At 38.2% G+C, this 24,770-nt stretch overlaps 1 protein-coding gene across 1 annotated transcript in view; it reads right to left on the reverse strand.

Annotated features, from left to right (window-relative positions):
- Window positions 1-570: 570 nt before the first annotated feature.
- The window catches only part of LOC108256717 (G patch domain-containing protein 8), a 28,556-nt gene continuing 4,356 nt past the window's right edge, over window positions 571-24,770 (reverse strand). Inside the window, exons 2-4 of the mRNA XM_047150133.2 lie at window positions 9,972-10,247; window positions 7,029-7,159; window positions 571-4,936 (exon numbers count right to left, since the gene is read on the reverse strand). Coding sequence (XP_047006089.1) covers window positions 1,552-4,936; window positions 7,029-7,159; window positions 9,972-10,064 — 3,609 coding nt within the window. The 5' untranslated portion in view covers window positions 10,065-10,247 and the 3' untranslated portion in view covers window positions 571-1,551. The remainder of the gene's footprint in view (window positions 4,937-7,028; window positions 7,160-9,971; window positions 10,248-24,770) is intronic.

Genomic DNA, 24,770 nt, shown 5'->3' on the forward strand with positions numbered 1-24,770 from the left:
CTAAAAGAGTGCTGACAAAATTCTCTAAAGCAATACCACCTGGTGACATATACAAAGGGCTGAGCAAGGGAAAATGGTTGATGTTGCTGCCTCACAGCTCACTGGTCTCTGGTTCAAGCCTGAGTTTGCATGTCTGTGTGACAGTCAGTTTTATATGTTCTTCCCATGTATGTATGGGTTTTTTCTAACCTTCCTAAAACATGCCAGTAGGTCAATTGGCTACTTTAAGATTGCTCTAATGCCCCTTGGTGTGAAAGAGTGTATGCAAGGTGCCCTGCTATGAACTGGTGTATTTCCAAATTCATCATGACCCTGAACAGGATAAAGTGGTTATTGGAGATGGATGGATGTAGTCACTGATTCTGGAGGAGGACACCATAGCATATTTGTCATTTAAGAAACTAACTTTGAAAGCCCCATTGACTGATGATATCTTATTAATGTGATAGGTTTGTATATAAATTGCCTATGTCTATACTCCACCAGTAAACAAATTTATTTCATGCCTGTGGTATTTGGCCAAATGACATGTTGGACCATCATAACAAACATTTTATTAAACTATTTATTTATTAAGGTGTACACTGGAAATCATGTGATACAATAATTGTGTCCTACTTTTGATCAAACAGCAGCAATGACAAGATACAGATTTTACAAGATTATGTTAAATTTATTATTATGACATTATCTTACAGGTCACAAATTGTTTGGCTCTACAAAATAAGAGTAAATACAAAGTCTCTGGAACATATATAATTCAGACAACTGCAGGTTGTACATACCTTGTGTTGTTAAAATGTATTTTTTTATATGTATTTTACATTAGAAAGTACAGTACATAAATACTATTATAGGTTTTAGACCTTTGAATAGATTGAAAACTGTATTATTGCATTATTACAACTCTGTATAATAGTCTATTAAGTCAGTCTTTCACCTCACTTAACTGTACTGGAATATAGAATAAAATATGCTTTAGTCTTAGGACACAACAAATCATTTGCAGCTTAGACTTCCATATACTGTATATCACTCCTTTCATTTCCATACATGGCCAAATCTATACATTTGTTTTGGCACTCTGACATCTCCTCTGATGTGCAGACGTAGATAAAAAAAAAAAAAAAAAATCTATCCTGCAGTATGACATGCAAATAAAGTTTGCAGTGCACTAATAGAAAGGGACTTAAGTCAAATTACTTTTAGACCAAAAGGTCTATTTCAGATAAAGCCAGGTAAAAACATTTTCCCATAATTTGAACTTAAGGTAGTTACAGTTATGGAGGATAAGCCTTTTGAAGGAGGACAACGCTTAACTGCACTGCCATTTACATAAATATTGACACACATTCAAACAATCATAGTATGAAATAAATGAGGAGAAAAGCAAGACACTAAAACCTTTGGCCAAGTCAAAAACAGACATCAATAGAACATGGTCCAATAGCACTTATGAGAATCAAGAATAGACCCATTACTTTCACTATTTTGTCACTTTATAACTTCTTTCCCTTTCAGATGTTGTTTTTGTTCTTTTCTTCACCAAGCCTAGCTAGCAATGCCAGAGTGGTGCTGAAGATCTTGATGAGGGAACAGAGGCTGTGGTGTAGGGTGCATTCGCAGACTCCTGCCAGCTACCATGGCTGCTGGGGTAAGCACAGAGGGGAGCAATGAGTCATGTGCTGGGGGGTGAAGCGTTAGGCCAGCAATGTGAGAATGGGTATGTGCATGGTGGAGGGGGGTTGTTGAAATAAGGTGGAGAGGGTGAGTTGCCAGCATTACTGTAGGAGAAGCTTGATAGAACACAGTTTGAAATGGAAGAGGGGTGAAGTGGGGCTGTGGAAGTGTGGGATGGAGAGGAGGGTGGGCAGATGGGGAACTACGGGATGCCAAACAGGCTGAAGGACAGGAGATGAAGGAAGAGAAAGCTGATAGTACCCCATGCTGATGTATAGTGTATGAGAGACAGGGAGCTGGAACAGTCTGATTTGAAGGCTCAGGACCAGGAATAGGTGGTTGGTTCATTTGAGGAACAAATGAATTTCTTGGCATATCATGTTGCTCTTGGAGATGTTTCTGCTGCATATGCTGCTGGGCCTGAAGTTGAAGAAGTCTGTACTTGTCAATCTCTTCCTCTGTGAATGTTATAGGTTTCTCTGTTAAGGGAGGGATCGAGCAACTCTGTGGCAGATTATCTGATGTTTTGTCTGACGTCTTTTCCAGAACTCTGATGATGTTTTCATGAGTCATGGAGCTATCTTTCTGTGTTTCTGAGCTTGCACAAGGTTCTGCAGTTCTCTGATCAATTAAAGATGGACAAGCTTGCAACACGGTTGAATTTTGTGTGGCTATATTTACAGTTTCAAATACTGCTTGGCTTTCAGGTTTTGACTGATCATTTAGAAATGTTTTTACTTGGTTACCACAACTGCTACTGCTACCCTTCTCTTTGTGCATTCCTGCCTGTCTTATTCCTTTCTTTATTGAGGGGAGTTTGCCAATCAAGGGGAGCGAAAGATTACATATTCTGCTATTTGGCACTTTTTTATCAGTTGATGTGTGCTGCTTTGTCAAATCACTGGATTTGGAGATTTGTGCGACAGGTTCCAGCTTTCCTCTGAAATCAGAAATACAAGATTGGGTGTCTGATTGCACTGCATCTGATCCATTAATAGATGTTGATGTTGGTGATGGACTCTTTTCTCTTGGTGTGTGTTCTCTTGAATGAGGATGCTTGGTCTTGGCAGATCTCTCTGCTGGGCATTTTAAGTCATTTTGCCCAGAATAGGATTGCTTAATATAAGAACTGCAGTCTTCACTAATGTTTGAAATGCTGGTAATAGTAGAGGAAGCAGGACTATGTCTGAACGTAGGACTGGACTGCTCATTCCCCCTCTCATGATTCACCACCGATCTTAACCAGAACCTGTTTCTTCGTTTATGCCTCCGAAAATCAGGGCTTGGTCTCTCACACCACCAGTTTTGCTCAGTGTCATGTGGATCATCACCATCCTCATAGACTCTATAAAAACAAATTCTTTTTGTGGTAGAGTTATGGCAATCTCTATTTCTGTTCTCCCTTAGGTGCCTTTTATTCTTTCTTATACCATATCTCTGCTTTATAATACAGCGTCTGTCACAAACCCCATAGCAGTTCCTCTCCTTGTAGAGTTCTGAGTCTCTGTAATCACAGTATTCCTCTCTGGGTTCAGTATATTTGTCTGGACTGTCTGACATGTGCCTGTACCCATTGCATGGGTAGCTGTAACTAGATTTTCTGATGTAAGAGCAAGGCTGGCTATATCCTCTCCTCCTATGATAGGAGGATGCTGATGCAGGAGAAGTACAATGTCTTTCCCATTGGCAAGAAGGCCATTCCCCATCAGATTTCAATTCTGACAAGACACCCCATGAGCTGTTCTTGAGTGGGGTCACATTAGCATCCTGTTTAGATTTGTAGAGGTTGCCACACCACTGGTAATTATCCCCGTTCCCAACTGGAGACTGTATGGAAGCATGCCAAAGAGTCTTGCGTTTCGCTAGCCGGAGAGCAGAAGGCAACCTCTGACGCTTCCTTCTTCGGCGTTGTGGGGCAGAAAAAGCATTTACAATTATACTTTTTAGGTTTAGTTTTTGTGTTTTATCCTGTGATCTCTTTCTGTTCCTGAGTTTGTGACTCTTCTCAGTGCAGTTTTGCTTGATACGCAGCTTGCTGGCCGGGGTGCTGTTGAATTCAAATTGTCCTTCAGCAGGTGACTGGGAAAAATTGCTGAGTGTACAGGCCACTCGGTGTCTCCTAACAGCATCTATTTTACACATATGAATTCTTCCTCTCCGCTGATGTTTGTGTTTCTTTGGTTTTATAATGCCTAAGTTATCTTTAGTCATATTTGGGGTCTCCTCCTCGGTTCGGTTGGGTTGATCTGAGATGGTGCACACATCTGTCTTCTCTGTTCCTGTGCTTTTCTCTTTGCCTTCTATGCATTTGAAATTCAAAAAGAGTGGATTGCAGCTGTAGGACACACGGGGTTCATCGGAGGTGTATTGCACAAGCTCACAAGGCCATTTTAGCTTAGTCCCATCTTTTCCAAGGACATTTAAGAAAGTTTTGCTGCTTAGTTCACTCACAGCTAAACAGTTTTCAGTCATCAAAATACCCTGTTTGCTTTTTCCTTGTAAGTCTTGTTTTGAGTATTGTGCATTAAGTTGAGCCATATTGTTATGTACATCTATGTGAGCAGTAGGACTTGGGTTCTTCAGGCTGCTGCTCTCCATCAATCCCTCATAGGCCCTTTCTTGCCTGGATTTCTGGGCATTATTAGCTGTCCTATCTTTTGAACTGGCTGGCTGTCTACCAACTTCTGGACCATTTGTATCAGGACAACTTTGTGGCTCAATGGTGCAGTACATCACCTGCATCTCCAGACTACCTTCCTGATTGGGCTGATCTGTTTGTCGATCCCTCTGTGGGGAGGCGTTCAGTGGCATTGGATCCAGAGGGACATGGTGGTCATCCTGTTTGGGGGAGGGAGATCGGGACAAGAGAGCTTGCAAGGCCAGCTTCTGCTGCTGTCTCTGGACTTCCTGGTGGTCACTTGTTTCATCCAAGCCATCAGTGAACACTGATGCACAGGAGTCCAGCTTCAGGTGAGCCCGTTTGGCGAAACAGAATGAGATTCCTGCCTTAGCATGTTGGTGACCTTTTGGGGTCTGAGCCATCAGTGAGGAACACTTAACCCGAAGAGAGCACTGATTTGTAAGCGCTGGTGCAGATGGAGGGATTCTGGTGGTTGAGTCTGGGGAGGGAGAGCTGCAATTCTGACCTTGGCATAGGATGTTCTTGGATCCTGGTTTGTCACTGGTATTTACTTTTATTTTCTCTTGCTGCTGGTCTCGGGCTGCAGCTGTTAACTTTGACTTCTTTGCCTTGTCACTGTCAAAATAAGGACATGTACAAAGCAATTATAGAACCTTACGTATTGACTTCATAAGTATATGTAGCTGTTTCACTTCCTACAGCCTCAGAAGCACTTGCTTGCTTTATTGATGGGGGACATTTTTCTAGTCCTCTATCCTCTTTTATCCTCTGTGTACTACACTTAATTGTTACTTCATCCATCCTTACTGAAACACACTTCTGTTATTTCCTGGGTTCTTCATCAGATATATACAGTATGTAATAAAACCAGCAAATGTGGAGACACTATTTGTAATATTTATAACAATATATTGTGTATTGTTATTTACAGAATATATTATTTATAGAAATATAATATATTTGTGTTATATTGTATAGAAATAAATACAGTCATGTGAAAAAATAAGTACACCCCATGGAAACTGTTGACGTTTTTGACATATTTGGACAAGAAAACATTTGATCATCTTTGAAACAGTGCCTATTAATAAAGTTGATATACTTGAACAAAACCACATGGAAAAATAGTATTTTCAATCATTTATTCAGCAAAAATATCAATATATGTGATATAGATAGAAATATCAAAAAATGTGATTCTTCTGTGGAAAAAGTATGTACACCTCAGAAGCTAGTCTTACCCCCTTTAGCAGAAATAACTTTTTGTAGGCGTTTTGCATAATTGTCCACCAGGCTTGATGGAATTTGTGACCACTCTTCCATGCAATATTCTTTCAGTTGCAAGATGTTTGAAAGTTTTCTTGCATGTATTGCCCATTTCAAATTCCTCCACAACATTTCAACGGGATTCAAATCCGGGTTTTGACTAGGTCATTCCATAACCCTCCATTTCTTCTTTTTGGGCCATTCCTTGGTGGATTTGCTAGTGGGCTTAGGGCCATTATCCTGTTGAAAGGTCCACTTTCAGTTCAACTTCAACTTTCAGACAGATGGCCTCACATTATCGTCAAGCACTCTTTGATATGATGCAGAATTCAAAGTTGAATCAACGAATGCAAGCTGTCCAGCCCCTGAGCCAGCAAAGAAAACCCAAACCATAAAATCAACACCACCGTGCTTCACAGTTGGTATGTGGTGCTTCTCCTGAAAGGCTGTTGCTGGTCTATGCCAAATATGTCTGTTGTTACTGTGGCCAAACTACATTATATTTGATTTGTCTGTCCAAATCACAGAATTCCAAAAGGCCTGGTCTTTGCCTATATGCTCATTGGCAAACTGTATTCTTGCAAAGGTTTTTTCCTGGCACGCCTCCCATGCAGTTCAAATTTGATTCTCTTTCTGATTATAGATGCATGCACTTTGACACCAACAGTTTACTAGCAGATCCTGTGATTAAATTTTGGGGTTCTTGGAGACTTCTTTTTGCTTCAGATGGTCAGCTCTTGGGCTGAATTTTCAACCAGTCCTGGACAAAATGGCAGTCATTTGAAATCTGCACCATTTGTAGATTTTCCTAACAGTGGAATGATGTATGGCAAATAATTTGTAGATCTTTTTAAATCCCTTTCCAGACTCATAGGTATCCACACCCTTTTTTCTGAAGGCCTTACAGAAGTCCTTAGATTTTGGCATGATGACACCACACACATCAATAGCAAAGGGAACACTAGACACTAGAGAGGTTTAAATAAGACAGGTTCCACCTACACTCCCTAAGCAGGTTCTAATCACTGGCACCAAATCTTGAACACCTGATTCTAATTTATGGATTTGAAGGTGTGAAAATGTAGGGGTGTGCTTACTTTTTCCAAGTGATTGATATGTTTTTTTGTTAATTTAAATTAACAATTACAAAAATTACTACAAAATATCTATTTTATGTGTTATTTTATAGAGTGTTTTACTCTATTAATAGGCACTGTTTCAAAGAGGATCAAATGTTTGCTTGGCCAAATATGTCAAAAAAGTAAACAATTTCCATGGGGTATGCTTATTTTTCCACATGACTGTACAGCAATGATGGCTCAGTGGTTAAAGTTTTTAAAAAAGTGTATATCCAAGTGAAGTGAACTGAAGCATTGTATTATAAACCTTTTTTTCTTTAAGGGCTTTGAGAACCATTCTATTTGCAAACACAGTGTCTCACCCATCCCTTTGCTGCTTGAGTAGGGCAATTTGATGGAGGCGTTTCAGTGCTTTCTCTTGCTTCCTTTCATCCTTCCAGCTCTTAGATGAGACATTGCGTGCAAATTCTCTTTGCTTAAGCTCCTTCAGTCTCTGCCAAGACAAACACAAGAGGGATAAATTACACATAGGCAGTTAGCAATGTCAGAAAAAGGTAATTCCAAAATGACCAAAAGAATGTATTGTTGAAATTTTTCTAACAAAACAGGAAAATAGATGGATGTCAGTCTGGTTATTAATTTCTTTTTCTAGGAAAAATGAATCAAAACAAAATAAATAAGATATCAACAAAGCCTAAACCCAATCAGAAACCAATAAAAATATCAGCAGCATCTGGCAGATATAAAGTCAGCACTGGGGAGATGTCAGATGCAGTGAATTTATACAGCAGGGAAATAAAGAAATTTGACTATTTTATTAGACTTAGGAAATGCAACAAAAGAATAAATAGCACTCCAGCACTCTTTTCTTTTCAGGGCCACTTATTTGCTTTTTCTTGTCAATCCAAATCTCTTTCATTCTTCCTTACAATACATTGTACTTCAATAATAATGGTCTTAATTACCATTTTTCAATAATGAAATCTGCAGGCTTGCTTCTGCTGCATACTCACAATACAGGTACAATACATAAAAAGGAACTTATTCAGAATATATTTAGAAAACATCCCAAAGAGACAGATGAAAACTCTACTACACTGTTGTGCTTTTTTCCCCCATTTTTTCTTTTTTTTCTTTCTTTTTTTGTTCTTTTCCAATTCTCAATCACTAGCCAGCTCTCTCCTATCACAAGGTATTTACCAACAGGGGAGGGTGAAGGGTACCATTTGCTTCCTATGAGACACATGAAGCCACCCATCACATTTTTTTGGACTGTTGTTCAATTATGTCACAGGGCAGCTGAACAAACTTGGAGGAAAGCACTAACTACCCACTTCCATATACATGAGCTCATCCATGATTGGGTAGTGTTGCTGTGATTGACGGAGGTAGAGAGGTAGCATGCCATCCCTCTCACCCAAAGAGCACAATTTGCTCTCTTGAACTGGCTGTGATATCACAAATTAAAAGTAAATAGACTAAGCACACATCCAATTAAAGCACCCTGAATAAAATGGAATATAAAAATATCATGTGTAGTTTATATGAAAATCTTAATTTTCTCATCAAAAAAATATTTCAGTGCTTATGCAAAACTTAATTTAACCCTTTACTGCATGGTGTTGCCATATGGCATCAATTAATTTATTGCCAATTTTTTTTGATAGGCAATAATACAACACAGCTCTTTCTCCTATGTAATTGGAAAACTGAAGGCTTTAACTTTGACATAACAAAAAAAAGTTCATTTTCTGCAATCAAATTTCATGGAGGTCGTCCTCAGAGGGCTTAATTAATTTTTCAATATTTAGGCAAAACTACTTAAAGGAAAAATTTTAAACAATATCTGAGCTAAGTTTATATATTTTTGTTAAATAGTAAAATGTAATTGTTACCATATAGCAACAGCATATGATAATGGAACTGTGGTATGTGGCTCAGGTGGTAGAGCGGGTTGTCCAGTAATCGTAGTGACACCTTTGGGATCACTGTTCAGTCTGCCAGCTCTGCTTGTGATAGACATAAATTGCAGGGATTTTTTTTAGGGGTTTTTTTTAGGGTTTTTTTTTTTTGCAGGGGTCTTTATTAATTCTGTTCATTTTATTTGTGTATCTTATTGTGTTATGTTCCTCTTGGCTGCCCTACATTTTAAAAAGTGGATGATGAATGAGCAACACAGCATATATCAAATATAGATGTTCTAGCACATGATAATGGAACTGTGGTATGTGGCTCAGGTGGTAGAGCGGGTTGTCCAGTAATCGTAGGGTTGGTGGTTTGATTCCTGGCCCATGTGACTCCACAAGTGGAATTGTCCTTGGGCAAGACACTGAACCCTAAGCTGCTCCCGATGGCAAGTTAGCACCTTGCATGGTAGCTCTGCTACCATTGGTGTGTGAATGGGTGAATGAGACACAGTGTAAAGTGCATATAAGTGCAGACCATTTACCATGTGTATTCATGAATTAAAACAGGCCTACATAGCAAAAAAGACATATGGATTCTCTAATTTACATTTTTTTCCTATTCAAAGTAAGAAAAACTATTGCAATTTCAGACATCTTGCAATTGTACCCCAAATTCTAAATTATATGTTTCAAGAGAAAGAATTAAGGATTCAAGAGAAAGAATTAAAAAGATACTTCACCCAAAACATGCTTGGATCTAATTTCTGTATGTATTTTTAGAGAGTAAATCCATTCACATACTTTTTACAACTTTTAACAACTGTAATTACTCTATACTTACTAGCTGGAAAAAAACACTCTCCAACTTATAGTCTGGAAAAAAGTACTGAACACGCTAAGAAAAAGCAGCTCTGCAAGGCAAGGTAAGGCAAGGAACCAGCTGAAATCCATAAGTAGTTAGAAAGTAATTATAGCTCCTATCAGTGCAAATTAATATCAGCTGGGTTAGTACATTGATGGTCTATAAAAAAGGCTTTTCATTACCAAGGTGTCACACAAGAAACATCTTATGATGGGTAAAAGCAAAGAGCTCTCCCAAGACCTTCACAACCTTATTGTTATGAAACATATTAATGGAATTGGATACAGATGTATTTCAAAACTTCTGAATCTTCCAGTAAGCACCATTGGGGCCGTTATCTGCAAGTAGAAGCAACATCACTCTGTCATCAACCGGTCACACACAGGAGCTCCTTGCATGATTTTTGACAGGGACTCAGAAGAGTAGTCACAAGAGTGAAGTTTGGAGGTGGAAGCATCATGGTGTGAGGCTGTTTTTCATCGCATGGTACTGGCAAACTTCATATAATTGAAGGAACGATGAATGGAGCCCTTTACCGGGAGATTCTTGAGAAGAATCTGCTGCCATCCACCAGGATGATGAAGATGAGACATGGGTAGACCTTCCAGCAGGACAACGATCCAAAGCATACAGCAAAGGAAACTCTCAATTGGTTTCAGAAAAAAGAATCAAGGTGTTAGAATGGCCCAGTCAATCACCTCACATGAATCCAATTTAACAAAATTTAAAGACAATATGTTTAAAAGAATGGGCCAAAATCACACCTGAATACTGCGGCCGATTAATTTCTTCTTACAGGAAGCCTCTTGAAGCTGTCATTACAAACAAAGGGTTCTCCACTAAGTATTAAATAAAATTCCAGTTAGCATGTTCAATACTTTTTCCTGTGTCATTCCTCTTTATTACACATAACTTCCTTTATAGACCATAATGTTTGTATTTCTTTATATATGTGGATTTCTTGAGTTAATACCAAAGTCTGGTGAAAATTTCATGTGAATAGCCTCATTGGAAATATATTTACTGAAACAAATGTTGATACATTCAATACTTATTTCCCCCAATGTATACATTACAGCATAGTGAAATTATTTTCTTCACATATCCCAGCTTGTTAGGAAGTTGGGGTCTGAGCACAGGGTCAGCCATGATACAACACCCCTGGAGGGTTAAGGGCCTTGCCCAAGGGCCCAATGGTGGCAGTTTGGCGGTGCTGGGGCTTGAACGACCAACCTTTTGATCAGTAACCCAGAGCTTTAACCATGAGCCACCATGGTTTAGTTATATTATATTATGTTGTATTATATTATATTATAATAAGCTATATTATATTATATTATATTATATTATATTATATTATATTATATTATATTTATAGTTATAATTATAATTATGTTAACATAAACCAATTACATTATGAAATCTTGCTGGGATGATGGCATTTATAGGTACTATAACTATAGAATTTTATTAACACAATTAAAATATGTGGTAGAATAGTGCAGTAGTAACAGTGCAGTAGTAATGGATATTGCAAAATGGCTTTTGCAGAATGGCAGTGACATGGGTTCAGTTCTCAGTTTGGGTGAATGGGTGGAGTTCAAGTTTATTCAGGGCTTTAGAGATACCTAACCAATCATGTTAGATGTGTAACAACCAATTGTGTTAGTGTAACTCAATTCAATCATGTGAAACCAATGTATGCATTTGTAATGATTGAATGTGATTGACTGTGATTTGATTGAATGAAGGGGTTACAACTATTCTTCTGACCATATTTGGTATATGGAGGAAACATGGAATGAACCCAGGAGAGCATTATGGACTTTAAATGTTTAAAAAATTTGAAATCATGAATGCAACTCCCTCTAAGTGTAATAGTTAATAGACCATATGCACATATAATGCATTGCTTAACCCTAATTGTTTCATTGTTGAGCTATTAATAAATCTCCTCATCCAGGATCACAACCAGCCAGCACAGTTCTGTTTTGTATTCTGAATATGTAACATCGGTATTTCATTACAACCCATTCCTGCTTACTATTAAAAAGCCATGGCAAAGAATTCCCTGAAGCATTGATTGATTTGTATTGAGAAAGGTCACAAATGTCAACAGTGTGTTTTGTAACAATTGTTATCATTAAGTTTCCACCATTAAAAAAAAAGCTTTAAATTATGTGAATGATAGTTGTGCCAATTCCTCTCGTTTTTTTCTCAGTGCCACTCTTTTCCTGCTTCTTTTTTCACAGTTTTGATCTAAAGTCAAATTAATTCTACTTTTCTCTCACTGATGCTTGACATAACTTTGGTCCCTCCATTTCCGATTCTGATGAGCAAACATAAAAGCAATATGTGTAATTATTTCAGAACACTGTCATATTCATGATTTTGGATTTTGCCCTTGAAAGACAATTTTAAATGTCATTGAAACAGCTGCCTCATGAATAATTGACAGATTTACAGAACAGTTTGAACTGTTCAGCATAAAATATGATGTCTTGAAAACTCAAAGGCACTGATTTACCACATACTTTTTGCTCTTTTTTCATAACAAAACAAAATAAACTGATAAAGGTATTGGAACAGGAAACCAGGAAGCCTTTGAATTTCAAAAATATAGCTGTACTCTACATATACCTGTAAAGGACATCTGTCCATTTCATACTCAGTGTGGCTGATAATTGTTCTTACACCAGGGGTCCTCCTTGAATAAGCTCTGATATAAGTATCTAAAACACCTACTAAGTGACGTTAAAGAGCAAACTTGCTGTTGCTTCACTCTTTACCTTTGTCATGTTCATCTTTAAAGCGTGCCTGGTGGCTTAGCGATTAGCACGTTTGCCTCACACCACCAGGGTTGTGGGTTCTATTCCTGCCACTGCCCTGTGTGTGTGGAGTTTCCATGTTCTCCCTGTGCTGCGTGTGTACTCCAGTTTCCTCCCCCAGTACAAAGACATGCATGGTAGGCTGACTGGCATATCCAAATTGTCTGTAGTGTGTGAATGTGTATGTGATTGTGCCCTGTGATGGATTGGCACCCTGTCCAGGGTGTACTCTGCCTTGGGATAGGCTCCAGGTTCCCTGTGACCCTGAAGGATAAGTGGTATAAAAGATGGATGGATGTTCATCTTTATAAGAAATCCTATTTTGTGCTAAAGTCTGAGATAAAGGTTTATTTCCATGTGAGTTACATGGTGAGAAAGACCTATATGGTATTTCTACTGAGGATTTTATGTGGCAGTCCAGAGGTGCTCAGTCCAAGGATACTGGAAAAACAACACAAAGCCACAATGCATTAAAAATAAAAAGTTCAAGAAAAAGCAGCACATGAGCAAAAAAGCATTAAAAGCAAGTCACAGCATTAATTACTAGAAAAAATGTCCCAAATCACTGCAATACTGTTGCAAGACAGTTAGATTTAGCAGTTAAAAATAATTGATGAGTAAAGGTTATTTAGTTAAAAAAAAAAAAAAAACTGATTCAGGTCATCGCTATTTTTAGGCTATTTTATTCATGTATTTAAATGCCGATAAAAAAAACAGCAAAGAACACTTCATACTGCACTTTAATTAACAGCCATACACAGGCCACAAATTTCATTTGCAGCTTCATTGCATTTTTAGGCATTGACAAAAATAAATACATAAAAGCAATAAATGTATTAAATAATAAATATCTGTCATATTCCACTGTATATAACGATTCTTAAAATGAACTCATGTGGGTGACCTGGTGGCTCAGCTGAAATCACTGAATCTGGAACTGAGAACACACACCATACAGTAGAAGCTCATATTCGTCAACAGAGCCCAGTTCAATCACCAGCCTTACTAGGCTCTGCAATTGTGTCTGGGAGCAGTGTTGAGGCTTATAATGACTAAGAAGTTGAATCACTGTCTTCAGCTCCAGCCTCAGAAGCGCCCAAAGACAAATCTGGATCGACCTCTGTCAGCTGTCATGTGCCACAAGCTGTGCGCACTTGGATATTTATGTGCAACACCGCCCTGAATGTGCTTTTTGTGAGGCATGTATATGAACACCCAGTTCCTGAGAAATTCTTGAGCAAGCAATCCAACTTCATGTTCATATTCATGTTTATTACACTCTCTATTGCATTTAACATACAGTACACCTTTGGGATCACTGTTCAGTCTGCCAGCTCTGCTTGTGATAGACATAAATTGCAGGGATTTTTTTAGGGTTTTTTTTTAGGGTTTTTTTTTTAGGGTTTTTTTTTTTGCAGGGGTATTTATTAATTCTGTTCATTTTATTTGTGTATCTTATTGTGTTATGTTCCTCTTGGCTGCCCTACATTTTAAAAAGTGGATGATGAATGAGCAACACAGCATATATCAAATATAGATGTTCTAACAGGAATTTTCTCAGCTTTCATAACCAAATTTAATCATGTAGGATAGGTAGGTCCACATACGATAGGACGGTCCAGTTTAGCGGCTTTGTGCCTGAATTTGGTGACTTTTTAGGTCCTTTTATTGAATTTATTTCATAAATGAGCTTAGCAACTGTCCTAGCAACACCATTGTTTCTGAATAACCAATCACTGATCACCATTGTTTCCCCAACAACCACTTGTTTCCCAACAGCCAATCACTAATTACCATTGATTCCCAACAACCGATCACAGATCACCACTGTTTCCCAACAACCGATCACTGGTCACCACTGTTTCTCCATGACCGATCAATGATCACCATTGTTTCCCAACAACCAATTACTGATCACCATCGTTTCCCCAACAACAAATCACTATTCATCATTAGCTGCGTTTACATGGACAACAATAATCCACTCTTAATCCGATTAAGACCATACTTTGATTAAGAAACTACCATGTAAACAGCAATTTTTACTTACCTTAATCTAATTAAGGTCATAATCGAAGTAAGCAATAATCTAATTAAGACATTTGGAGTACTCCTGTTTTAGTCGCATTATGGACGTGTATTACAGACATGTAAACACCTTAATCACATTATGAAAGTCATGTGAGAGTTTTCACCGCATTTTGCAACAGGACACGATCACACACGGCAGTTTTACGTTTTATGGCGAACAAGAGAGTTCGGCTGCGTCCCAAATCGCATACTTGCCTACTATAGGCCTGTAGTGGGGAAAAATACATGTATCTCGGCTACTATATAGACGGTAATTACGCGATTTGGGACGCAGCCCATGGCTTCAAGCTGTTGTCTATTTGCACGTATAGCACGATAAATAATTAATTGCACTTAAAGCGTCCGTAAAAAATTTGAATAAAAACACCCAAAACTGTATACGGTACCATAACGAAGACGAACTGTATGTTGATACGTGAAATTGTGGAGGGACGGTGGATGGCGTGGCGCGGTGACGTAATGACACGGGCTGTTAATCTAATTATGTTCTATAACATGTAAATCGGGAACATGACAGGAGTGTTCTAAAAGCGACTCATGTAAACACCTTAATCACATTATTATCTTAATCAGAGTAAGGTTAATAATTAGATTAATGCTGTCCATGTAAACGTAGTCATTGTGTCCCCACAACTAATTATTGACCATCATCATTGTTTCTCCATGACTAATCACTGATTAGTCACCATTTTTTTCACAGCAACCAATCACTGCTCATCACCGTTCCCATGACGATCATTAGTGGCATGACCAAATACTTTTTTTAAATAAGAAATAAGTTGTATTCTTTTCTGTTCTTTAGATATTCCTTTTTCATGTAACGTGTTTTGATATACAAACGATAATGATGATTCAGTGAATATGCAAATTATTATGTGACATTATCTGACTTCTACTGTAGCATCTTTTTGAAAAAAAAAATTCAGCTACTTTCCTCTGAAAAGACTTGGCAACTCTACTAGAAAAATGGAGCAGAATTTTTTATTATTATTATTACTACTTGCCAAACCAACAGTAGTGATGAAAATGCACAACACATACAGGATTATATAAATTTGTGTCTTAAAATGTTACAATTTGAATTGTATAGTGTCATAGCAATGCTTACAGTACTATTTTTTTATTATTATTATTATGAACCAGTTGAATCAAATAGGTGCATTCTGTTTATATATATTTTTTAAATTACAACTCTAGAACACATTACGACTGTATGGCTAATGCTAAGCCCTTGTTGTTAGTAATCAGCACGGAGTATACAATTCTACATATGGCCACACACAAGGGCAGGTCAGTGTGAAATGTCATCTGACAGTGGAAAATAACCATGACCTCTGCCTTTCAGAAGACATCAGGAGCTTTTTCTAACACATTAGCTCCAGGATGAGAACAGGCACAATACTAATCAGCGAAAATGACTCTGGATAGGTGGTGTCACCCACATACATGCCTCACAATATAAAAAGATACAGATCTGGATTCTTATTCAAGGTCTGTGCATCAGATGTCATCTTCAGTGCCATGCATTGCTGGCAGGTTATTTGTGTTAACTGAACGTATCAGGGTTTATTCTTTAAATATGGTGTAGTATAATAATCATTCAAGTATTTTAAATGCAGTTAGCTTTTCTTGATGTCAGAGTTAAATGAACCCTAGTTGCTCTACCCAGTTACACTTAAGAGACTGATATGTGCTGGACTGTTTTTTTAATTCCGCTTGCACAATTATTGTTTGTGTTTGTACCTGCCTGCCTTTTCTAACTAATTTAGTTGGTTCAATTTCACAACATTGAAACAAAATTGTAGCCTAATTTAAACCAACACAACCCTGACCTGCCTGGTCAGGGTTGTGTTGGTTTAAATTAGGCTACAATTTTGTTTAGGATGACTGAACACTGTATATCCTTGCATGTTAATGAAGGTTATTTTTGTTTTCCCTTCTCTCGCACTCACATGAAAATAATAACGTCCAACTCAGGCAAATTTTTAGTTGCACCCCACCAGATCCCAGTCCCAATGCACAACTCTAGTCTCAACCAGATACCCTGTGAACCTTTCTGGCAATCTTTCTAAATAAACAGAACAAAACAAAAGAACAATAACAGCAAAAAACAAAACAAACAAACAAAAAAAAACAACAACAATTCCCCCTTTCTTTTCCCCTTTTCTTTGTATCTGTATTTATATCTGTCGAGAGCACATTAGCTGTTCATTCAGAATAATGTATTCATTTTCAGTTTGTGTGTGTGTGTGTGTGTGCGTGTGTGTGTGTGTGTGTGTGTGTGTGTGTGTGTGTGTGTGTGTGTGTGTGTAATTACACATGCTCTAGTTCTTCTGTTTTATCATACGCCACTGTGACAGGTTGCTTTAAATCTAAGCCACAAAAGCTCAGGTGCAGAAATTCCCTCGGCTGACCTCCTCGACCCAACCTCACTCAATCAACAGATGGGACTTCTAATGCAGTGTTCCACGACCCTGCTCTATATTTGAAATTACGACCTATTTATTATATAGTGCACTATTTTGGGCAGTAATTTGTAGTCATGTCATAAAACACATTCTGTACTGCAAAATATCAAATGTGACAAAGCACTAAAATAGGACAAATAATGCAGTTAAACTTCAGAATGTTAGTGTACCAACACAACACAACAGGCAAACCATGCAGTGTATAAAATCAGTTCTTTTTTAATCACATATTTTCTTAGTGGTGAAAATCCAGTGTAAATCAGAAGAGGACAGCTTCCGTTTTAAATCTCGTTCAAAATTCACATTTTTAATAAATACGATAAATTTTACACTATTAAAGAATATAATTTTCATTTTTCAGGCAGATCCACTATCCACAACAACAGACTAAAAGAACCACTGAAAGGAATGTTTTTACCCAACGGACCAAGGAAATTGAATAAAGGTATCTTGTGTGTGAAAGAGAGAGTGAATGTGTGTGTTTGTATGTGTGTAAGGTGTCTTAACACGGTTCCCCAAGGTACGGCTGATCCTTTGAGAGTCTTGCAATGAGTCATCTCTTTCTCTCTTTCCCTGTCTGACTTTCTTTTTTTAAACGCCACACTCTCTTGTCCTTTTGCCAGGCTCTGGCAGGTGCAGATAAATGGAGAGGCTCAGCTGGGCTACTGATGCTCTGGAGAACTCGCGGCGTTTGACAAGACCAGAAGACAACAAGAAGCTCTTCAGAGTCAGAGCTAGTATAGAAGGGCTCTCTCTCTCTCTCTCTCTCTCTCTCTCTCTCTCTCTCTCTCTCTCTCTCTCTCTCTCCCTCTCTGTCTCTCATTTTCAAATCATAATCAATGTTTCTCAACTATTTCCTAATCCTATTTTGATCTTTGACAACTTATATTTAAAATAGTTCTTACAATTATCTATAGTGTCTGTGGGGAATTACAATCTACTGCAAAAGGATGCTGTTATTTTCCAACCTGAGATGATGATGATAATAATAATAATAATAATAATAATAATAATAATAATAATAATAATATATTTTTAATTTAACCATTTTCTTTTTACCATTTTCTCATTTAATGTTATGGCTCATCTGTGAGTCAAGTTAATTCCTGTGATCATTTCCTGTTAAATCATGTTATAGCAGTTATAAACAGTTATTAATTCACCAGCCTTTCCTGTATTCTCTCTCAAAGTTAATAAGTCAAAAAAAATATGCAGCTTATCATGTTACCAAGTTACCTTATCATGTGACTCAAGTAAGCACAGACTCATTCCATATAGTGCCCTCCACTAATATTGGCAGCCTTGGAAGTCTGTGAAAAAATGTCTTTATTGTTTAGTTTTGATATTTTGTTTTTAAAAAATCACATAAAAATACTCTGCTCTCATGGATATCAAACAATTTCAAACAAAACACAGGTTTATAAAAAAAATATATATATCTTTGTTAAATATAGGTGTGCAACAATTATTGGCACACCTTTAGTCAATACTTTGTGTTATTTTGGCTATCTCCCTTAGCCAAGATAACAGCTCTGAGTCTTTTTCTATAATGCCTAATGAGGTTGAAGAATTTTGGATAAACCTGTGCGAGCAGAGTATTTCTGTGATTTATTTCTAACAAAAGATCAAAAGGTTAAACAATAAAGACACTTTTTCACAGCTGTGTCACGGTTCAAAGATAGAGACAGAAGCAATCGCAGATCTTCAAGCATTTAATAAACAAACAAACAACAAAACAAAGACACTAAGACAACTAAGCAGAATACTGTGGCCAAGGCGAAACATAAACTATGAAACAAAACGTGGTACAGGGACAAATGTCAAGATAGACAATGATGTATTATGGTGCAGTGGCTGCTGGGAAATGAAGTCCAGAGTTCCCTCCATGATATATTACAGATCACCATAACCCCCCCCCTCCCCCCCCAGGGCACTTCTCCTGGAGCACCAAAAATGCACTCCCCTCCTCTGGCTGTCCTGGCCCCCTGGGCAAAATGTCCCCAGCTGAACCAGGAGACTGAGCGGCGTTCTCAGCGGAGCAAGAAAGCAACGCAAAGTGGAACAGGTAAGCAGAGCGACGTCCTCAGCGGAACAGGTCAGCAGAGCGGCATCCTCAGCTGAACAGGTAAGCAGAGCGATATCCTCAGCAGGGCTGGAGCTCTGAGCGACGTCCTCTGTGGGGCAGGACAGCGGGACAACTTCCTCAGCAGGACAGGTGAGGGGAGCGAGGTTCTCCGCGAGACCAGAGAGGGGAGCAAGGTTCTCCGCGAGGCCAAAGGGGGAAACGATGCCCTCCATGGAGCAAGAAGGGGGAGTGACGTACGGCGCGCAGCAAAGAAGAGGAACGACATCTTCAGGGGAACATGGAGGCAGAGCAATGTCCTCAGTGAAGCAGGAGCAGAACAGCAGGGCGAGTTCCTCAGCGGAGCAGGCAAGCACAGCGGCTTTGTGCGTGGGGTTGGCGAACAGAGGGGAGCAGTTGGGTATGTCAGGACACGGAGCAACATCTTCAGCCAACCAGGGCGACTGAGCGACATCCTCAGCTTATCCGAAAGGCTGAGCAGCATCCTCAAACGAGCAGGGAGGCTGACTTATGTTCTCCGCTCACTCCGTTTGCTGGACTAGATCCATAAGGGGGGAGGGAGGGTGGGAGATGGTACCAGCCCAGTGAACAGGCTCCCACTTGTACTGGGACTCCTCCATGTCTTCCTGCTGCTTACGTAGCGCAGCTTGGTACTCCTCCTCCTGTTGGCATAGCGTAGCGTAGTTCTCCACGAACATAGGTGGCAGAGTGAAGCCCAGGTATTTCATGTTCATCTGTTCATTTTTGGTCTTACGCTCTGTCAATCCATGCCTTTGTCCACACTTCGATGTTTAGTTTTGCCACAGTATTTTGCCTTGTGTTATTGTGTCTTTGTTTTTTATCTGTTTGTTTATTAAATGTTTGAAATCTGCGATTGCTTCCATCTCTACCTTAGAACTGTGACATCAGCCTTCTTTGCTCATATTTACCAAGGGTGCCAATATTAGTGGAGCACTAGTATTAGCACTGTAGACGGTATATAAATTCCTCCTAACAGAAAAAGATATTTTTTCTTTGTTAAGCAGCAAAACATTTTGTTTTACAATAATCAAAACAGTCAGTGAATTGCCCAATATGTGCACAACTAATGCTGTAAAAGTAGGTCTCCTTAATTACCCTGAGGGTTCAGTCAGTGCAAAAGGAAGCAATTTAATGCAAAGAGTAAACAGTAAATCCTAAACAGTAAACAGTAAAACTAAATCCTATAGCAGTAACTGTGCTGCTTCTGAACCACTACAGCACTGCATGCTATATGATGCAATGTGACAAATTATAGCTTTTTAAACCAGCTGAAAGTGGGGCAGAATTGCAGTTTCTAAGTGCTTTAGATAGGTTTTATTAATGCTTTAAGCTAAGTCTGAAATATAAACACAAGTACTTTACCCATGTTTAAAATGTATTTTAAGAATTTTATTCATTGCCAACTTTACTAATCTCTTTTGAGGATTGGAAAAAGACCAACTGATGTTTTTCCAGTCTTCAACTGTTAAGTTTTGGTGAGTCTGTGCCCACTGTAAACTCATATTCCTGTACTTGGCTGACAGAAGTGGAAACCAATGTGGTCCAAAACACACAAGGTTCAGTGTGTTGTGCATTCTGAGATACTTTTCTACTCACCGTCCTTGTATAGAGTGCTTATTTGAGTTATTTTAGACTTCCTGGCAGCTCAAACCAGTCTGGCCATTCTCCTCTGACCTCTCTTATCAACAAGGCATTTCTACTCTCAGACCTGCCGATCACTGGATGTTTTATTGTTGTTGTTGTTGTTGTTGTTGTTTCTGTGTAAGCTCGAGAAACTTTTGTTGTGCATGGAAATCTCAAGAGATCAGCAGTTGCTGAACTACTTAAACAAGTCTCTCTGGCACAACATGCCATGGTCAAAGTCACTGAGATCATATTTCTGTACCCATTTTGATGTTTGAAGTTCAAAGTGCAACAATTCAATTCAGTTCATATATATATATATACATATATACATATATATATATATATACATATATATATATATATATATATATATAGCACTTTTAACAATGGGCATTGTCAAAAAGCAGCTTTACAGAAATCCAGATATATATAAAATGTAAATATTTTTTTTAAACTTATCCCTAATGAGCAAGCCAGAGGCAACAGTGACAAGGAAAAACTCCCTGAGAGGGCAAGGGGAAGAAACTTTGAGAGGAGCCAGACTCTACTGTGCTGCTGCCACATGATTGGCTGACTGGATAACTGCATGAATGAGCAGGTGTAAAGATGTTTCTAATAAAATGTTAATGACTGTGAGTGTATTTGTAAATGAAACAGTGGGTCACAAATGGCACCTCAATCATGGAATTACTCTAATGCTTTGTGCTTCTGAGATATCTGGACTGATCCATTGTAGCCCCTAATTTGTCCAATGTTAAATATTTCTATCAGCTTAATGACATTAACATCTGTCAGTAGAGAATGCCTCTTTGATGTCCCTGAAGACATTCAAATCTTTCATGTAGGTAAGAGAGAAGGAAGTTCAGAGAAAGGTAAGACTTGTGAAAGCATAGATATATTGCCAAATGCACAATGGTTGGTGTAGAGAAAAACCTACAGGAAACAGCTGAACACCAGCATTGTCAATGCTCTTTCAACCTTAGCAGCCAAAATAACAGGCCTACACAACCGCTGCAGGTTATGCTACTATAAAGAAAACACACACTATCCTGTTGCAAAGATAAATGTGTGTCTTTATTTGTGAGTGTCAGTTTTGAGATTGTAAAAGGGGGTCTTGGTGTGACTTTGAAATCATAAGCATAAGGTAATCTTAATGCTAGTATTTATTTAGATCAATGTATTCAAATACAAACAATGCATTTGAAATTGCATTGAGAGCTTGCACTGAGAGAAATAAAAAAAGAAAGAAAAAAAGAAACACACTGTGCTGACTGTAGCTCTTCCTGACTATTCTTATGGGATCATTTTGACAAATGGTGCTTACAGCCTGCAGTGACACCCCTGTTCTGCTGTACTTAATGACAATGCAAGTAGAGTGTCAGCAGGTTCCGTCATCCCCCCCGCCCCAGCAGATTTTCAAAAAATCCATTATGTATCCTAAAGACACTTTTGTAACAAGACTTGTAATGTGCTCCAATCAGACCAAATCTCATCCCAGAATGACATTCTTGGAGGTAGGAGGCATCAATAAGCCTCAGGTGTGTACTTAAAGACCAAAATTAAAAGCTTAAACTTACTCCGTCTTCAGTATAAACAGTACCTTCAAGGACCCGGGCACATGACATGCACAGAGTCCATGTGTAAAACCTATACTGGCTTGTATAGGGTTTAAATAAAAAGAAAAACACTGGGTGTCTTAAAATATAACAAATGAGAAGTGTTAGCATAGACAAACTCTATCTATCTATGAAGCGATATATCTAGTTGTTACCATTTTGTGGAAATCTTTTTTTTTTTTTTACTTTGAGAGCTCCATATGCATTTTTGGTGCAATGCCATCTCCTTTTTGTTATTTTTTTTCTCTACGTGACTGCCACAAAACACTTGTCACAAGTCATGGTCGAGCCAGAAGCAGGTGCAGATAATGACTTTTATTGAAGCAACGTACTAAGAAACAAAGACTCTAAGACAACTTGAAATAACACTGTGGCATGAAACAAAACACTGAGTCATAAACATGAATCTAGGACTACTTGGCATACTACTGTGGCAACACTAAACATAAACTAACAAGATCACGAAACATAGAACGCAGCGGTCTAAGACAACAAAAGACAAGCAAACAGTGCAGACACGGACTATATATACACATGAGTGCTCATTAACCAAAACATGAATCAGGTGCAGGTGGTCATGTGACAACTAGTGCAGTGCAGTGGCTGATGGGAAGTGGAGTCCAGAGCTTCCCGATATGTGACAACACTGAAAATAATATAACTTGTTCTATCTCCTTCAGAAGCAAATGTAATTTCTGTTTTAAATTGTTGATTACACTTGCAGTACATTTATCATCCACCATTTTAAAATACAATCCATGTTTATTTAAACTGTTACACGATTTATGTTATGTTTATGTTATGGAAGGATTTCAGGAAACTCAGGCTCATACCATATTGCAGCTTGAATAAGTTCTGAATCAGTATTGGTACCTGTTGCCGTTCTTATAACAGAAAGGCAGTTCATTTTCTATCTTCCAAGCAATGGTAGTTAATGCAGCATATACAATCCTTCATCATCATGACATACAGGTGTTAGTGGAAGCTATACAGCAGGCTATGTTAGAGTTTAATTCTGATATTTGTTTGAATTCAACCATTGGTTTTGTAGAGTACTTTGTCTTGATTTTTGGCCTTTTTTCTCCATTCACGTTCCCAATTACCTGTTGTTGTTGCTGTTGTTGTTGTTGTTGTTTTTCCTTTTTTGTTTGCATTGTGACTTCTGAGTTTCAGAATTCTCAGAGTGCTTGGGATTCACCACCACTTGCTGACATTCACTGTACTCACTAAAAGAACACTAGTATTTATTCCACCCTCATGCAAAATGATTATAACCAATCGCTCTCACCATTCTGTCTCTGTCAGTCAGTCCTCTTAAAACGTTCAATGCATCCACCAGTTTTTGAGTAATGATCATGTATATTAGGCATGCAATCATGATTCCTGCTACCCATTTTAGATTTAAGCCCAGGGCAGCAGCTTCAAAAATTGCAACACACAAGAATTTAAGTTTCACAGCAGGAAAAACCACAAGCCAAAGTCTCATATTTTAATTTTGGCAGCAAAGATAATGTTCCCTTTCTCACACACACACACACACACACACACACACACACACACACACACACACACACACACACACACACACACACACACACACACACACACACACACACACACACACACACACACACACACACACATCAAAACACAGCAATGTTCAATGCTCGCAGAAAAATAACATTCTAAACAGCAAGATAACTTTAAAACAGCAGCACAGAATCACTACGAGGCTAATTAAAAAAGCAAAACAAGAAAATGTCTACAGAAACCTTAGCAGTTTCTTGTATTCCTAATGTTTACATTTTTTTTATATAATTATTTTGAACCATTTTAAGACAACTTTAGGAAGGTGCAAATAACTCTAACTTCAATTTTTTAAAGTTAATATTTAAAAGTAAAATACCTAGAAATGTGTGATTAATTAATTAAATCAGTCATTTAAAAAAATAGATTTTTATAAAACTATTGGGTGATTTTGAATTCTGTTTGATCAGAAGATTAATTTCCTATAACAGCAGCCCTGACAATAATTCCGGCTGCAAGGTAAATTGCAGGTTTATATATCTCTGTTCTAATAGGTTATCTTTCTATAATAACAACTTATACAGGGATGCTCCACATAAACAGCTTTCAGAAATATGGTGAGGTTATCTATGAAGAGATGTTTATTTGGATTTTTGGAAGAGGTCTCAATTGTCAGCACTTTGTAACAGTCAGAGGTAAAGTTTTATGTTTATGTTTCTAAAGACAGAAAGTAAGAGTTAGTAAAAACAGTTAGAATCTAGCAATCGTTGAAAGTATCTTGCACTTGTTGCCGAAACATGGATAGAAAGAGAAAATCCGTGGCCGGGGGTGCAGAGAAGGTACGCCAAAAAAAGAAAAAGGCTTTGCTGGCTGACACTGCAAAGTGTGCTAAAATAACGGATTTATTTAAGCATTCTGCAGGTACTGATGAGGAGAGTGACGCAGAGGCTGAAACATCAAAGTGGAGTGAGCAGGGAGCAGATGCTTTGTCATACTTACATGGTATTTGCTGTGAACCAGTTAATGAACTAACTAAAGACCAAAATGTTTTTGTTAACCTTGGGGTTTCAATGCT

This window comes from Ictalurus punctatus, chromosome 23, assembly GCF_001660625.3.
Source record: "Ictalurus punctatus breed USDA103 chromosome 23, Coco_2.0, whole genome shotgun sequence".
Classification (NCBI taxonomy): domain Eukaryota; kingdom Metazoa; phylum Chordata; class Actinopteri; order Siluriformes; family Ictaluridae; genus Ictalurus; species Ictalurus punctatus.